General features: G+C 44.1%; 1 protein-coding gene across 6 annotated transcripts in view; it reads left to right on the top strand.

Moving 5' to 3' along the window:
• Positions 1 to 18683, top strand: part of LOXHD1 (lipoxygenase homology domains 1) — a 90820-nt gene that overhangs the window by 56589 nt on the left and 15548 nt on the right. For all 6 annotated transcript variants that reach the window (XM_030470265.1, XM_030470261.1, XM_030470260.1 and 3 more), the window contains 3 exons: positions 1938 to 2055; positions 9599 to 9776; positions 15334 to 15519. In XM_030470265.1, the coding sequence (XP_030326125.1) occupies positions 1938 to 2055; positions 9599 to 9776; positions 15334 to 15519 (482 nt within the window). The remainder of the gene's footprint in view (positions 1 to 1937; positions 2056 to 9598; positions 9777 to 15333; positions 15520 to 18683) is intronic.

Here is an 18683-nt window from a genome sequence, read left to right as displayed (position 1 = left end):
TCAAATTTTTTTCAGGCTTATGTTCATGTTTATATAAATTAGAGATAGAAAAGAGCTCTTGGGTCACCCAGTTTGTCACTTTAGCAATTGCTTCCCTTTAGTACAATGACTTCTGGGAAGTAGCAGGTGAGTATCAGCCTTTCATACTGTAAACAGGCCATTTACTGAAGATAAATAATGGTTTGTTTTGCTAACAGACTGCTTAGTTTAGAGTTGCTCAGCCTGAAAGAGATCAGAGTGAGAGACTTCTATGAAGCTTTGTAGGTAATAGTGATTGTAATGAAAAATGATCATAGGAGCATGAGATAATTCAGGCTGGAAGAGTCACACCTATTTCTTAAATAGATGTGGAAATTAACCCAGTCCAGGCACAAAAGCACATTCTCTTTCTCACACTGAGACAGGCTGTCTTGGTATCTAGTACCACAGAAAGACAAATAGAGAGAGAGGGGAGTTTTTCAAAGAGCAAGCGTATAACCCTTAATAACTGGAAATGGACTGGGACCAAAACACACCATCCAAGTGCCTCTAGGAGCGCAGGGAAAGCAATGCCTGGATGAAAACTGAGAGTCTGGAGCCAATCCCTAGTGCTAACATCTGCAGCTATGCAGGCTTAGATAATGGTGTGAGGATAATCACATTCATGCTGTAGGGTGTAATGTGAGCAGAGGTTGGTAAATAAGTGGTTTTTTCCTGCATATCCTGGCACTGCATAGCTATAGGAGGCTGAGCGCATTGCCAGGAATGAGGTATCATCATTATGGTTTGTCTATGCTATGGTAATGCCCACAGTTTGCAGAGCTCTCTCCAAACCTCTTAGCAGACACAGGTAACATACTCACAAGGAGAATTTTGCTCGAAGGAGGAACCTCACCTGCAGAGTGGCCATGGTGCTGCTTGGTAGACCCCCAGGATTTGGCTGCCTTCCACTTAGCAAGGGTTCTATTTCCATCTCCAAGCCCACAGCAGGTCTAGAAAAGTGGTTTTGGGGGAAAACCTAGAAGACACACTTGCTCTGAACAGAGAATATTGAGCCTGAGGCAGCACTTTCACTGGAGCAAGGCTTTCTTGCTAACACCGTTGATGCTAAGAGGGAGGTAAAGTGGCTGCGATCCTAGCCAGTGTAATATCTTCTTCAGGAAGCATATGTTAGCTATTTTTCCCCTTTTCTTACTTTCTGCTGATTGCTATGGATGAGCAATTCCTACACATCCTTGTGCCTATATACAGCAGCCAAGCATAGGGTAAGATCTTTCATGCAATGTACACAAACCCACCCTGGTTGTTAATGAAGATGGAGCTAGTTTGCAAATCCTAATTCCCCAAATTCACGAGGGGAGTGCAGGACAGTTGGTTTTGGCTCCGGTTTTGGAGCCAAAGGAGTCGGTTTTGGACAGTTTGCCTGAGCTTACTAAACTTAGGCGCTGGGCTCTGACTTGCAATGAGGTTGCTGTATTTAGCTGAGCTGCAGCAACTGTCTGTCTCCACGGTGAATGCAAAGTTATGTATGTGCTGCATCTTAGCAAAAGAAGATTAAGCAAAGTTGCTTTGCCTTCTAGTTGGGATGGGCTAAGGACATGGACAGATGCCAGGAGGAAGGCGATGTGCAGAAACCTGACTGTGAGTCTCTATTGTTCTGAGTACAAACAGAGTGATAATGTCTGCTACAGGCTGCCTGGAATGACTCCAGGTGCCTTGTATCGGCTTGATTTTCCAGGGGAGGAGGAATCCCTGTCAAATCTGCACTGAGGCAGTCTTGCCAAAAACAGAGTAGCTGATGATTGCAGGACAGGAAAGCTCAAGTGCAATAAAGTGCACTCATAAACTTTTAATTTGAGGCTGTTGGCAAGGTGTGAATTGCACCATGGACAATGGATAGAGATGCGACGATGCTGTAAAGCAGCAGGAAACTTCCTCAATCCTTTCAATCCTCCCAGGTTTGAGCGAGGCCAAGAAGACAGCTTCATTATGGAGATTGCCGACATCGCACCCCTCAGAAAGATGAGGATCCGGACGGACGGGAAGGGGACTCGCCCGCACTGGTACCTGGAAAGGGTAATGCACTTCACATCACGCTTCGCTTTGCAGCCTGCTTGTGTTGAAGCCTTTGAGCCCTTGAGAAAGAGGAGAAAGGCAGCGAGTGACTCACTTTTATTCATTTCCAGCATTTGGTTTCTTATGGGTTTTTCCTGAAGGAGTTGAGTCAAAAAAGAAGAGACCAAGGGCAAAAGTGGTGCTGTGAAGCTTTGCCACAGTCTCTGCTGTTAGATCTCACTCTTCCTCCCTGCAAAAGAGCTTTGGCCTGCCACCAGGGCACCTGCAATATTGTATGATCCCTGGGATATACCCTCAGCTCCTGCAGACCCCTGCCATGCTCTGCCCTCGTGGGAGAGTGGATGGCCCTCTGCCAGGCAGGGACAGCTATCATGGGCCTGCAATTGATGGGACATTTCCAAGAAATCCATCCTTGAGGTGAAACATCCCACCTCTCCCCTTCCTTTCTCCCTCTTGCACACAGGCAGATTTCTTTCTTTTCTTGTTGATAGGAGTAAGTTGTCATTTTCTTCCTTCGTTTTGAATAGAGCATTCAAAATGACTCCCACCATTTCTGTTGACTGTATTTTTCTCTAGTGTCCTATCTTGCACAGTGCTTGCTTTTATCTTCTTTACCAAACCACCATCTCCTTGTAAAGATCACTTATATTTGGGGATGTCTTGACTTTTTACAAGAATAGGTTAAGACTCAATAGCTTAACCCATGTTCAGAAAGACTAGTGCATGTTTTTTTTATTGGGCCCTTTATCCTTTTTGGCTAGTCTGAAGTTGTCCTTCTTTTCCCCATAAATAATGTGTTTCTAAAAGGTAGTCACCAGTTTCCAGTGAAGTGATGAACTGTTTTTCACCTCCATTAGCATGGGCTAAAAAGCATTCCTGTCATGTAGTACGTTTTTCACATGAACATTGCCACTTCTAAGTTTTTTATCAGCGACTCTTGTACAGCTTTCCAAAGCATCAGACCTCCAGCATATATCTTCTGAATAGATGCCACAGACACAATTTTTCTCTCTGTGCCTCAGGAATAAATCAATCTGTTCTCTGATTTGATTCAGTCATTTTGGTCAAACTCCCTTTGTCAGCCCCCAAAACTTTCCCACGAGTTTTATAAATCATATTCCTAGAAAATGAAATCAAATAAAGCTTATTCATCCAGAGACGTTCCAGATCTTGCAGTCATGAATTGGCAGTACCTCAAAAGCAAGGGATGGCAGCATCTTTAGTGGCAGGTAGCATCTTCCCATTGCCAGTTCTGCCCAGTCTTCCGACACTTGAGCCTGATGGACTGTCTCACCCAAAGCAAGGCTTTCCCAAGGCAGTGGGCAAGAAAGAGTTCTCATTTGGTCTTGTCAGATGGGCTTATAACTCTCTTATAGCTCTACAGAAGCAACAGGCAGGCCAAGCACCCGAATTTTAGGAGGTTTTGAAAATTGTACCCATGGTTTCTATTTTTCTTCAGGAAAGAGAGCATGGAGCATCTTCTAACCCCAGTGATACATAGACAACTTTATTCATTAGTTTTCTTTCCTACCTTCCCTGCAAAGGCGAACGTAGCATTTACATTCCCAGGCAGAGAGAGAAGACAGGAGTGCTCTGGAAGAGGGGAGGAAGGATTTGTGTTCTCCAATTTGTATTCCATCCTTGAAAACTTACGTAGCCTGGTGTGACATGAAAACTGATCTGAGCCCATTTCCATTTCTGTCAAAAGTGCATATTAAAACTGCATAATGAAATACTTGTGGGGGTAGTGCTAAACTCTCAGACAGATGGTTCACAGTTAGTGCTAACTAGCACAGTGAAATGAGAAGCTAGATTAAGCCATCAACCCCGTAATTAACCATTTGTTGCTCCATTTATCTATAGGATATTCTCAGTTTTCTTGTTCTATTAAAACAACAATAAATGATCTTTTTAATTGTCTTTGGTCTTTTCGTAAACTATTGCTGGTCATAATTTATGCTGCTTTTAGTTTACCAGAAATAGAAATGCATAAATACAAATTAAAATGCATGAATAAATGATACTGTACACAGGCAAAAGATTCAATGCACAAGCAGGGAAGTCGTCATCACTTTTTTTCTGTCTAGATAAAATACATTGAAATTTCATTCAGAATCTCTGCAAAGTAATGAACATAGCGCCAAAGATTCAAACTGCACCAATAGTGGCAATAAGTTTTAAATGCTGATAACTAATCTCTAGAGGGAACAAAATTTGATTAGTGATGTGCTGGGCCAGAATGAATTTTATTGATTATTGCTATGCGCAGACATGACGAAAACTCTCCAAAGCCAAGCAACACATTCTGATCTCACCACTGCTGGGAGAGACATAGAGTTTGAATATTTTCCTCTGACCTAATGCTGAATTGTGTGTTTTTCCAAATCAAGCTACCGTGACACTGCTCTTTGTTCTGAAAAATCAGAGAATAGAATCATAGAGTTATAGAACCACAGACTGGTTTGGGTTGGAAGGGACCTTAAAGCTCATGCCATTCCAACCCCCTGCCACCTGCAGGGACACCTTCCACTACACCAGGTTGCTCTAATCCCTGTCCAACCTGGCCTTGAACAGTGCCAGGGATGGGGCAGCCACAGCTTCTCTGGGCAACCTGTGCCAGCACCTCACCACCCTCTTAGTAAAAAACCGTTGTGACTTCTAATTAGGAAACTTATCTAAATGAATGCTATGGAAACCTCTTCCTGGGATAGCCGGTTCCTCAGTCCACATGATGATTTCACCTGCTGCCCAGCATCTTAGATACACAGTTGAAAAGCCAGCAGTAAGAAGGGATGAAAGCTGTCTGAGTGAAATAACAGGAATTGTGAGACTGTTCAGTTCTGCAGGGTTGCTTCTCTTGGAATTTTAATGTTACTTTGTGCTGTCAAAGCCAGGCAGATAAGAAGCTGCCTTAATGAAGCACTAATTGCATTGCATTCAAACGTCACAAATAATCCTCAATGTTGGACTCAGTCTTTATTCAGTTCTTTTTCCTTTATAATAAAGGAGATCAAGAGAATTTGAGACAAATCATTATATAGCTGAAGCTTACTGTTATTCTTTGCAACAGAGCAAAGTCTTTTTGTTTTACAGTCAGAAGATCTTCTTTTTAAGGAAAGATTAATGACATGCAACAGAACCATAAAAACCTGCGGATGAGTCTTTAAAGACGAATTCCGGGACCTAGGTATTTTGGTGTTAATGGGGTGTGCGTCCCTGCAGCTGGTGGAAAGCTGAGTAGAGGTAAATCAAATGATCAGATATGTCAAACCTTTCAGTTACAGCATACAGCGCACAATTAATTTCAAGTTGCTGTTTTAAAGTTCCTTTCAGCTATGACATTTGATCAGCTACAAAGCAAATTATCAACATTTTATTCATACACACTGTTCCTGCTTTCTTTTCATTGTTTGTAGGTGTTCTACAGCACAGTTAAAATGCATAATTACTGATAGAGTTTGAGTTTAAAAGCACGCAGGATGTCCACAGCAAGTTCCAGGTATCTTGAAAAATAGTTTAGATGCAATGTAAAGTAGACCTCTCATTTCCAAATGGTGGCTAATTTTCCAGAGGGAAACAGACAGAAAATAAAAACAGTCTCGGCTCATCTCCCTGAGATGACTTACTTGACCGTAACAAAATGAAAATCCTGCATCATCCTCTGTGTGTGCCTCCCACAAACGTTTCCTTGTAGGATGAGATTAATTTTGTGCAAGTTTAATCATTGAAAAAGTTACATTCATCTTTAATCATAGAATCGTAGAATGGTTTGGGTTGAAGAGACCTTAAAGCTCATCCAGTTCCAGCCCCCTGCCATGGGCAGGGACACCTTCCACTAGAGGTGGAAGGAAGACACCTTCCGCTAGACCAGGTTGCTCCAAGCAGTGTCCAACCTGGCCTTGAACACTGCCAGGGATGGGGCAGCCACAGCTTCTCTGGGCACCCTGTGCCACCACCTCAGCACCCTCACAGGGAAGAACTTCTGCCTAAGAGCTCATCTCAATCTCCCCTCTGGCAGGTTAAAGCCATTCTCCCTTGTTCTGTCCCTACAAGCCTTTGTCCAAAGCCCCTCTCCAGGTTTCTTGTAACCCCTTTAGGCACTGGAAGCTGCTCTAAGGTCTCCCCTTCAGGAGCCTTCTCTTCGCCAGGCTGAAGCAACCCAGCTCTCTCAGCCTGGCTCCAGAGCAGAGCTGCTCCAGCCCTCGCAGCATCTCTGTGGCCTTCTCTGGACTCTCTAAAAAATTGTCGTCTTCTACCAGTTTTCAGAACTCTGCCAGAGTTATTTCACCTCTTGTAACAGTTTATTTAGGCCTCTCTATTCAGCAGAGAGATTTGTGAGGCGGAGAGATGCCTTGAATGGCTGTTTACCTACCCCCAGCTTCGGTGGGATATGCTGTGGTGCTTCCCTGGTGATACCCATCTCCAAGCACAGACCTTAGGGAGGGCTGACGATGAGCTCGGTCTTCATGCAGAGTGTTTAGGCAGTTCATTCTAGGTAAGGTAGGCAACATACCCACGCTGTGACTGAGCAATCAGACTGCACAGGCTTCCTGCTACCTCCACATTCCTTGCTGTGATCTCCCTTGAGCAAATGATGCTCATAAAAATGAATCTCTTTCTCCTGTCTGCTCCTCCCCAGAGCAGCATCCTAGAATGAGATAGCAGAGGCTGCTTGCTCTGCCTGGGCTAACTGCTTACGCGAAGCTGCATACGGATGAAATCACTCATCCTGCTCAGGGTCTGGGAATGGAAAGAGAGGGCATTTTGCTCCAGCAGTTTTAGTAGCCAGACGGTTTTTCCCAGACAGCATCTGGAGTGCTGGGCATGGGCTGGTTATTTGTCTGTGAGAGCACTCCAGCTGGCAACTCTAATCTGCTTCTACCCCCCACTGCTTCCCTGACATTTCCCTGCAAGCTTTGCTCAGGACATTCAGCTGCTAACAGTGCTGCTGTCAATCCTGAGCAGGCCAGAGGTAGAGCTGGCTGAACCTTTCCCAACACAGAGTTTATGCGCCAACAGGGAAAAAAAGCATTTTTGGTCAACCTGACCTTATTCGCTATTGAAATTTGCAAATTTTAGCCAACGAAAAGTTCCTAGGTTGGACTACTAAGAGGATGTAGACATCATTCACACACCCAAGGGGTAATGGGTTCAAATTTACACAGGAGAAATTCAGGTTAGATATAAGGAAGAAGTTCTTCCCTGTGAGGGTGGTGAGGCGCTGGCACAGGGGCTTGGAGCAACCTGATCTAGTGGAAGGTGTCCCTGCCCATGACAGGGGTTGGAACTAGATGATCTTAAGGTCCTTTCCAACCCTAACTATTCTATGATTCTGTGATCCTTGATAGAGGAGACTTCCTTCTGGTCTGTGTCCCAGCAGACAAGGCACCAGCTGGGGTGGTGGAGACCTAATTTCTGCTTGGCTCAAAGCAAAGATTCGATTCAGTGTCTCTTGATTCATAGAGCAACTTTTTGACCACAAAGTTGTAGTATCTCCTGCTGTGAATAAGCAGCTTTTTAAAAAAGTGGGACAGCTTCAGCAACCCAGAATACCCTATACTTCTGGGATAGCAGATCTCCATTTAGCATCAGGCAGAGAGAAAACCCCATATGAGTGTCCTACCCATGAAACTGTACAATGCACAAAGAGCACAGCTACAGCTTCAGCTTTGGTGTACCTACTGCCTTCTTTAAAATATCTTTTTTATGATCTGGAGCAATGTTCTTCTTTTGAACTGCTAAAGGCTCCTGCAAAGCTTGGTTGGGGTCAGCGGAAGGCCGTGGACTGGGACACATGCAGTTTGAGGACAGATTTTGAGCACTTTTTATCTCAAGATAAGTTTTATAAGTTTTTTCGGCTGATAATATGAGAGTGCAGCAGGAGGTCACTAAGACTGGGGCTGAAGTCATATGGCATAGTAGGAAAGGCTGAGGTAAATGGGGTTTTTGAGCCTTGAGAAGAAAGGCTGAGGGGGAATCTAATTGCAATCTTCTGCTACTTAAAGGGAGGTTACAGAGAGCAACAATCTCATCTCTTCTCAGAGGTGAACAGTGAAAAGGCATGAAGCAATGGACACAAGTTGCAACAGGAAAATCCTGATTGGATATAAGGAAAAAAGTCTTCCCAATGAAAGTGGTGCAGCCCTGAGACAGGGACCCAGAGGGAATCTCAACCCTTGAAAATTCACAAAACCCATCTGGACACAGCCTTGCAGTTAGCCATGCTCGGAGCAGGAGGTGGGACAAGACACCTCCAGGTATCCTTTTTAACTTGACATCTTCCAGAGACTGACTCTGGACAAGGGCTTGTAGGGACAGGACAAAGGGAATGGCTTTAACCTGACAGAGGGGAGATTGAGATGAGCTCTGAGGCAGAAGCTCTTCCCTGTGAGGGTGCTGAGGCGCTGGCACAGGGTGCCCAGAGAAGCTGTGGCTGCCCCATCCCTGGCAGTGTTCAAGGCCAGGCTGGACGAGGCTTGGAGCAACCTGCTCTAGTGGACGGTGCCCCTGTCCATGACAGGGGCTTGGAACTGGACGAGCTTTAAGCTACCTTCCAACACAAACCAGTCTGGGATTCTATGATATGACTTCATGATTCATTTCTCCGTAATATCATGTCACACTTCTCTGACGTGTCTGAGCTTATGTTTCCATGGCCTTTGCAGAGGTATGCCTTGCAAGACACTGTTCGCTGATGCACTGCTACACTCAGGTGTGGTTTCTGTTTCTGTTAGATGGTAACACAGATGGTAGTTTTCAGCCCTGTCTCCTCCCTTACCTCCAACTCCCCCAGTTTAGCGAGAATTTACTACCAGTAAGGTAAGTGTAATGCCATTCTCCCAATGGACTGATGCTGTACTGAGCCCATGCTGAACACAACACATAAAGGTGAGATGTTTCTTAGGCGTTTGTTGGAGTACCTCACTGACTTGTTCTAAGGTTCCTGTTCTGTTCTTATCACCACAGCATCTGAGCTCCTTCCCGTGACACGTTAGACAGCGTGACTAATATCTGTTGTATGCTGTTTGTTCTGTCACCTATCCCCAGGGGGAGGAGTGTGTGAAGCATTAACTTTTGCTGCCCTAATTTTATCTTGTGCATTGCTTTAATTTGTCTTGGATTGGTTTGCGTATCTCTGCAACAATTGCCCTGTGTTTGCACAGAGGAGGCAGGTGAAAGCAAGATACTGTGTACCTAAGGAGAGATAGTGTGGTTTTTAATAACTGTCTGTTACTTCTTTGGAGTAAATTCCATACTGATTTATGCCAGAGAAGAAAATTTCTTCCTATGCTTTACCCCATGCATGAAAAGGTCCAATATTTTGAAGAGCATTTCCCAGGACAAGTCACCACAGTAAATATTGTCCATAGGAAAGAGCTCCTGTCTTCCCAGAAAAGCTCAGTACGGGTTCTGAAGCTATGACCAAGCTCTACCCATGTTTGACCACACTGTATACTTTATAAGTTTGATCTTTCTTTGTCCTTATTCAAATGGTAGCTACAGATTAGCTGGAATTTTTTGACCTCGTTTTACCTCTTCGTAGATCATCCTGAAGAACCTGACTAACCAAGAAGTGGCCACCTTCACCTATGGTGAATGGCTGTCAAAGCTGAAAAATGCCAAGGGAAGTCTTGTGTGTGAGATGCCTGCTGTCATAAATGATGAGCAGATGATGGAGGACACAACATACACTCTTCAGGTTAAAACCAGTGACATTGGAGGTACGTTCATGGTGAATATTTTATGACTTATCTAGTAAGAAGTTTAATTTTTAGCAATGGAAAAAAAAAATCCCCTGCTTGTAAATTGGAATTATGTTTTTAAAAAGCATAATTTAGCCCTAGTATGCTGGAACACTGCCATTTTGGCTGGCTGTTCATCATGACAGTGTTACTCTGTGGGATTCAGCCTCATCTAAGGTCTGGGCATAAAGTATTTAGACATAAGGCCTAGATGTGGCTTCTCAGCGCTTCCTCTGAAGATGCCTTAAAGAAGCTATTGCCAGACCATGTTGCAGTGGTCAGGAGCCCCCTTTTTCTTTTTGGTCAGGTCATCCACATAGGATGGAAAGAAAAAGCAGTGGTCAAAGCTGGTGGGCTCCAGGTTTTCAGTCAGTACTGTCTGCTTTGCCTAAAGAAGAGAGCAATAATTCACCCTCCTTTTCAAAGTGTTTCAAGATCATTTATCTCAGGCTGAGAAAAACCATCCCTAAAGGCACACCAGATAGAAGAGGTGGAACACAGCATAAAGCAAGCTGCAGAACTTCCAGAGCCAAGAAATGGGATTTCTATGTCATTTCCTGGGATCACTGCCTCTTTTCATGAGAACTTCTGTCAGGGCTGCTGAATGAAAGCTGCAACCACGTGTAAGCTCCCACGTGCCAAAATGGGGCAAGCTAGACATTATCTTGTGGACACCTTATTTGAAAGGCTGACACTTAAAGGGGATTCTGCCACACCAATGCACATAATCACCTCTTGATCTCTACCTCTTTCTTTTTATTTATATATATATATATAGGGTGGGGTTTTTTTCTGGATTTACCAGTAATTTATGCAGCTTGTGCGGTTTGATCTGAGAATGTAAAAATCCCCTGGCAGTGTCTTCATGCCACCTCACCATTTTTATCTGTCTGCTCTGCCTGCTGCTTGTCTGAAAAACATGTAGTGAAATACATAAAAAACCACAAAGGAGAGAGAGGAAGATTTGTTTATATATCTGGCAATCCATCTAGTGTAATGGTAGATCTTTTTGTGACCTTTTCGTGAAATCCAGCCCTAACTCACAAAGGCGATGGAAATAGAAATGAGAGGAGAATAGGAGATGAAAGGAACAGCAGACAGATCTGCCCTTCCCATTGAATGAAGGTTGACGGGTATTAATGATGAAACATTTTATTTCATTAAAAGCAGCAACAACCAGTAGGAAAAAGCAGTTTTGAGAGAGTCTGTTTATGATTAGATCACACAGCGCACTGACATGATGCTGAACTTTATCCAGCTTATCTAAAGAGGGTACAAGTCATGAACCATCTCTCCTCTTTGATCATTATGTAGCCCATACTCCTGGTTGGACCAATTCAGGAACAAAGACATTTTATCCTTGACTGTTAGTTTGAACATGTTGTATCGTCTCCTGACACGCTGACATTGTCTCAGGACAGCAATGCTCCACAATGAATAGAATCAGACGTGTTTATTTCTAGGTTTAGAGTTTTTCTCTGCAATAGCTTTCAACTTTTCAGTGCATCAGAGGCACTGAGACAAAAAAGAAAGTGGAAAAAAAAGAAGAAAATTCATCTCAAATATTTGTCAGTCTCTAAAAAATCATACTTCTGGTCTTACTATCTTCTAGTCTAGACTGTCTAGTCAGTTCATCCAGGAGAGAAATCTTAGTGAGTGGTCTGGATCATCCTCTGGAGGGTCTCTGTCAGTCTTTCTTCATTAGATTCAGGCAGAGCCAGCACAATGAAGTTAGGCTAGATGGCTAAAGCTTGGGAAAATGAATCCCGCAAAAAATGTCCTGCAGCAAACTAGAAAGCATCAGCCATTTCTTTCCCATCATACACACATATTCAACAATAGTCTCATTTTACTTTTTCGTCAAAGAAACCTTTGAGGCACAGTTTGGCTTTCCAGAAGCCCTTCAGCTTGGATGATTATGTAACGTACCCGTTGCACCAGGGGAAGGCTCCTCTCCTTCAGTGGTCAAACCTCCTCTCTTTCAAAAGTCAAATCCAGAGGCCCCCAGAAGTAGCTCAGATGGCAGCTCTGAGTACACATAGATATGGGGAGAAGAGGTTGTTATGGCAGACACAACTGTGGTTAAAACCAAGATCTTGATCTATTTTTGATCTTACAAGAGAAGTAAAGCATAATCTTATTTTCTTCAAGGTATGACCCACAGACACAGCTGCAATAGAACCAGACCACCTGATGTCTCTTTCCGTGGCACAAAAATGTCCTTGCTAGTTAATTCTAATTTACACAAACTTCCTGTATTCTATATGCAGGCATGTACATGGTAATGCAATTACATGGAGAAAGAATAAATACCCCATTCTCATTTTCCAAGCATTAATGAAGCAGAAGGGTTTTATCTTTGCTGTTACAAGGTTAATTAGTATGTTGTCAGCTCAGCTACAGCCTACAAATTACATAATTTTGGACAGTTGGTGTCAGTTCCTAGTGCCTTATCTAAGCCTCTCTTAAGTCAAAAGAAGGACGTTCTTTGGTCTCAGAAGGCTGTGACTCAAGCCCGGAGTTTGTTTAAAAATGATGCACCTGCTCAGTAAGAATAATAAAATCATAGACCTTTTGTTGAAAGGGGCCTCTGGAGGTTATTTCATCCACTTTCCTGCTCAAAGGACTGTTGCCAGGACTAGGTCAAGTCAGCTCTGCCTGGAATCTTGGACATCTCCAGGGATGGTGATGCCACCACCTCCCCAGGCACGTGATCCAAACCTGAACCATTCTCCTAAGAAACATTTTTTTCCTGATGCCCAACCTGAACCTCCCCAGCCACTTGTGGCTGTGGCTCCTTGGGGTATGGTCTGACCTCTCCACACTACATGACTCTGTCACTGTTATCACTGTCCCTCCATGTGGTCAAAGGGCCCTTTTCACCTGCCCCAGCTCATCTTCCTTGGCTTCTTCTCAGCTGGGTTGTGTGCCCCAGCTCCTGGCCATTTTGGCAACCATCTCCTGAGCCCTCCCCAGTGTCTTGTCATGACCCAGGAGTTCAAACTGGTGGCATTGCCCACATACATAGACTTCTCAGTGCTGGGCAAAGGAGGTAAGATCTTCACTTCAGCTGCTGGCCATGCTCCTCCTGATGTAAGGCCAATATACAGTTTGCACTAACCACTGGGAACTTGCTGTTAGCCCAGATTCAACCTGAACGTGAGTGTTACTGCTATAACCTTTGGGTCATCCTCAGCTCCCCAGCACATACATGTGGGGCATTCATTCCACCTCAGATGCAGAACTTTATATTTCACCTTGACAAACCTCATGGGATTTCTGCTTGCCCAATCCTCAAATTTCTCAAGGGCCATCTGAGTTGGAATTCTGCTATTTAGCATGTCAGTCACTCCTCCAAACTGGAAATCTGCTGAGGATGCACTCTGTCATTGCTCAGGGTGTCGATGACGAAGTTCAGTGCTGCAGACCCCAGTGTTGACCCATGAGCTATTGCACTCATTGCAGGTTAAGGCATGTGCAACCACGGTACCTTTATCTCTTCATTTGTCAAGTTTGTTACAGTTCCTAAACGTGCCTGACAGTTTCCTGGAATTTACAACAACAACAGAAAAAAATCGGACACCCAGATAGGTGAAATGTACATCGATTCAGAAATCTCTGTTCTTTTCATTCCCTTCCCCTGCTAATTGCTTGTGAGGTAAATGTCACAGCATGAGGCCTTCATAAGCTTCTTCTTGCGGGGATGGTCTTGCTAGGAAACAGTTGGTTCCGTGCTTTTTGAGACCGTGCGTTAATTGTGAGACTGCTCCTTGTAAGGAAATGGACTTCGGTTTGCTTTGTTCCTCACCTCAGCAAGCTTTGGGGTCATAAAAGGTACTAGCAAATGGACTGCCTGAATCCCTGATGCTTTCTTTTCCTTGTTAAATCCTTCCCAGGGAACTGCTGAAAATTAGTGCCAATTTAACATAAGCAGTTTTTTCACATGGACACCACATGTTGCTTTACCTTTTCTCTGTATGACTCTTTTTCTTCCCTTTTTTATTTTCCTTTTAGTATTCTTTTTTCAGTCCTTCTATAAGAAGAGTTGTGATTTCTTCCAGATTTCTGTATTCAAATAATTACCCTGAAGAAGTGGTAGCTTTCTTAGGAAGTTTTCAGTGCTCCCAACTTTGTCTCTGCATTGTGTTGTGAATGGAGCTGTGGGAAACATGGCCCGTGTGGGCCAAAGTGGATTTACAATACTCTTGATTAAGAAATGTCTTGGCAGGCAGTTAGTTTTCGAAGCTGGGCTGCCTAGCCAACAGCAGCAGAAGCGGAGTTTCTTTGTAAGAGAGATTTGAGCTTGATGATCTTATTTTTATTGTCCCCAAATTTAAGGGCTCTGGTTCTGAGCCAGCAATGAGTGTCTTCGCACCTGGAATCAAATTTCTTTCTATAAATCTGCTTTTTTAATTATGACATAAAAAAATAAAAAGCAGTAATTTTGGTCAAATTATAAATAGTGCCAGGTAAAGTGTTGCAGCACTTTAAGCTAAAATGTTTGTAAGGTTACTGCAGGTGATGGATTGGCCCTAAACTTTCCAAAAGTCAGGAAATGCATGGAAGGGGGTTGGAACTAGATGATCTGTAAGGTCCTTTCTGACCTAAACCATTCTATGATTCTATGATTCTATGGAAATTGACAGCATAGCTGTTCTGTGTGGCACAATATGGACAGTAAGGGGCATGCGAAAGTCAGTATCAGGTAATAATCTTTGAAATTACTCTTTTTCTAATATATACAATAGAAAAAGTAAGAGTTGGTGGAGGAAACTATTGAATGAGAAATAGATTTTTTTCCATTAAATGCAGAATGGGAAATATTTTGAGAAAGCAGAATATAGAAGGAAGACCTATAGGGATGGAAAAGTGGGCCACAGGATGCCGTAGTGGTTTGGCTGATGATCTGCGCTTAGCTTTCAAAGCCCTGTGCTATGCAGGAGAGCAGTACAACACAGACTCCAGCTGAAGTGTCCTGAGTGCCACAGGGCAGCTTGGAGGAGGCTGTGGGACCACAGTGTAGAAAAAGGACTGTGGCCCAGTGGGAAGCCCAGGACAACATGTACTAACACTTTGAAGAAAGAAACACTAAAATATGTTCTTTAATGCTCTTTCATAGGTCGCTGGGTTAGTCACTTTGCTTCCCAAGCCACCTTGGAAAAATGGGAGTGACAACACTGACATCCTCTGCAAAGCAACGCAATACGCAGTGCTCCATCAGGAGCAGATACTCCTGCTTCCTATTAGTGCTGCTAACCATCATAGTCACCATTCCCTGAATGCAAGGGGGAAGCATTCCAGCTGTATTTGAGGGATGGGCTGAAAGGGCTGGCTTGTTAGTTACCATGGAGTGTACTCCTTGCAGGATCCTGCACAAATTCAGTGAAATTCATTGGCTGTGCCCAGATAAACCTGACCAGCAGTGCAGCCTCTTCCAGCCTGCTTTTGCTGTCTCCATTTCCATCATCTGGGGGCTGGGTGTCAGCTCTATATGGCAGGCGAGCTGCTGACCATGTGCCTTGCTCTCTCCTTCCAGGAGCGGGTACCGATGCCAATGTGTCCTTGATCCTGTTTGGGGAGAACGGGGACAGTGGGACCCTGGCTCTGAAGGAGTCCAACAAGTCTAACAAGTTTGAAAGGAACCAGATGGATGAATTCAGCTTCTCGGACATGCTGAGCCTGGGAGATCTCTGCAAAGTACGGATCTGGCACGACAACAAAGGTCAGGGCAGTGACCTGGGAGGCAGGAGAGGTCGGGACAATGTTTTCAATCAAAGCACCTCCTTTGTGGACATGGGGCAGGCTGAGGGCACTCTGCTGCAGGCTGGGTAATCTCAAGGATCTTACCTGGATCCTGTGTCCTAGCTTGCCTGCCTAGACACACCCCGTTATAGAGGAGACCTTCTCCCTTCATGCTGGTGTGGTGTCTGCTCTAATGGGTCCACAGCTTCTGTCTGAGCTTATAGCCACTGCAGCAGTACAGATGGCAGCTCTTTCAAAGCAAAGCCATTTGCTGGTGCTTTTAGTGCAATACCTTTTTTCACAGGCTGGTATGGCACTTCTTTAGCAATTTAATACTATCAGCCTAACACCAACACATGGAGTGTTGCAGCCTGGCATAACATAGTGAGCTTTAGAAGATAGAAATAAAGATCTGTGTCTGTATTTATTAAAATCACTATATCAGCCGGTGAGCTTGCATTGCCCTGCCGGGAGAGATTCTGACATTTCCTTGCTGCTGGACACCCTGATGGGTTTCACAAACAGCAGCACTCGGTACCACTGTCATAGCCATTGGTGTCATTATTCAGGCACCAAGCAGCATCTTGCAACAAATGCATCACTCACTGCTGTGATGACATCTCATCCCATCTCCATCTAAAAGAGATTAACAGTGACTTCCTTGCTAGTGGCAGGCCCTTGCTGCAGCCCAGAGGTGAAGCTTTATAGCTCTCACAGACCCACTTGGGTCAGTGTTAACAAGGCAATTTTGGCAGTAGTATTTATCAAAGTACTGGGAGGAATGGCAGCAGGAATAGCCGGTTGTTGTCTGGTTATAGTGAGGCAGCTGGTTTATGGCTGGGCAGGGGTGATATGTCAGTATGGATAGATCCTGGCCATCATCTTCTTGACCTCTGCAAGTTGTGGCAGATGGGGAGGGCTGCATCTCATGCAACATTAATGGAAGATACTACCTCTGGATCAGACCCTCCCAATGGAAGTTTGCCCCCTTGTTTTTACTTAAAAAACAAACAAGTAAAAAGAAAGGAAATCTTATTGTAGCCTCTGTCTATTGTGAAATATGGGGAAAAACCTCATCCACCTAACATGACTGTTTATTCCCAGCCACTGCAAACTTTGCTCCCATTTATCACTCTCACAATGAAAGACAATTTAGTTGCTTAACCTCAGTAATATCATGTTACACAGCCGGTGCTGAATGCAGTCAGGGTGCTGCTTTTACCTGATTTTAGTTGCCAAAACACTTCTTTGAATCTTCAGTTTAGATGCAGATATAGAAAGGGCTATAAAAATGTTAGAGTTTTAGCTCAGCAAACAGGCATCTCTGTAGTTACAAGGGTAGTTTGGATGTCCTGAGAGCAGGAAGAAATAAATACAGACTTGCAGATTTGTTTCCAAATACATCACTAGCTAAATGTATACAAAAAGAACACTTTCTGCAAGTCACATCTTGGCTCCCCAGTGATGGGTCATGCAAACAAAATGAAATGCACACACCAGATCAGAGCTGATACTTAGGGCTCAGTCATGTGGACAGGCTGGAGTGCAGGGAGATGAGAACTCTGTCAGATGAGGGTCTGTTGAGCCGAGCAGCTGTTTCCAACAGCAGCATCACTGGGTGCCCAAAGAAGAGGAGGCTTTGGGTATAATCCTTCCACAGTCCTCTGCATCTTACTATGCATAGCTCCGGGCATGTCATGAGCTGGTTATCCTTTCTGTCCATTAAGCAACTTTCAGTACATTTTCTCGTTCAAGTGCTTGTCCAGACTCTCCAGGAGACATTTGGCACCCACGGCAACCTGAAGCAATGAGTCCCATGGGTCTGCTCTCTGCTGAGTGACAAGCAAATCCTGTTAATCTGGGTGGTTTTGCTGCCTTTTCCTTCTTGCACATGTGACCACAATTCAACTTCTCCATGCCACTGATGATGATGTTGATGCGGGTTGGGAAGTTACCACATTGCAGCTGTGCTATGGTAACAGCTATCAACACACTCTTGGTTAGAGGCAAAGGGAAGAAACAGAGTTTAGCCTTAGGCTAAGCAGTAAATAGGCTCAATTAGTTTGAATTTGCTATGGGCTAAGAGCATCTACCCAGATAGCCACCACAAGTCTGCTAAAATAGTAAACCATGTGTCCAGAACCTGAAATATGAATATAAGTACATATTGCAACTTCATACTCTCTTTCCTTATTACCCCCCTATCACTGGTTTCCATTTATAAACATTTATAAAAGTTAGTAAGGCTTTTACCAGACCTAGTTGACTGCAGGGTTAAGCCTTGGACAAACAACATGATCAGGTTTTGCTCAACAAAATGTACTTGTTTTCCCCCCCTAGAAAGAAGGAGAACTGTATTTTAAATCATAACATATGTTGTCTTCATTGTTCTTGCATTAGTCATGCGAAAGGCATATCCTATCTAAAACTTCACACAATGCAGCATGACAGTTTGTTGGGTGGGTAGAGTATTTATTGCTGCTGGGATCCCGGGCTGCAGCTAGCCTTTGCATGTATGTGTGCTCTCTTCGTATGGTTTATATAAATTGGCTATGCCACTGGTTAGAAATTCCTGGCTGTATTTTTTGGAAAGGAGTAGTGGGGTCAGGGGTTGAGGGTTGTGTATGGTTTTTGTCAGATGCTTAGGGGACTTTGGGTATTAAATAAAAATGTGCTTGTATTTACCATTATTTAGGGGCATCAGATGTTGATTATTCTTTCCTTAGGTTTGGGGTTTTTTTTTCTAAGAACTAAACAGTTTTCTGTCAATGGTCTGTGGAAGACTCAGCCTCACACTGGCCCATCCTGCTGCTCCTGCATACAAATCATAGACTCACAGACTGGTTTGTGTTGGAAGAGACCTTAAAGCTCATCCAGTTCCAACCCCCTGCCATGGGCAGGGACACTTTCCACTAAAACGGGTTGCTCCAAGCCCTGTCCAACCTGACATTGAACACTGCCAGGGATGGGGCAGCCACAGCCTCTCTGGGCACCCTGTGCCAGCACCTCAGCACCCTCATAGGGAAGAACTTCTGCCTCAGATCTCATTTCAATCTCCCTTCTGGCAGGTTAAAGCGATTCCTCTTGGCCTGTCGCTACAGGCCCTTATAAAAGACTCCCTCTCTATTTCTTGTAGCCCCCTTT

This window comes from Strigops habroptila, chromosome Z, assembly GCF_004027225.2.
Source record: "Strigops habroptila isolate Jane chromosome Z, bStrHab1.2.pri, whole genome shotgun sequence".
NCBI lineage: Eukaryota > Metazoa > Chordata > Aves > Psittaciformes > Psittacidae > Strigops > Strigops habroptila.
The sequence above is the reverse complement of the archived record's forward strand: the minus strand, read 5'-3'. Positions and strand labels throughout refer to the sequence as shown.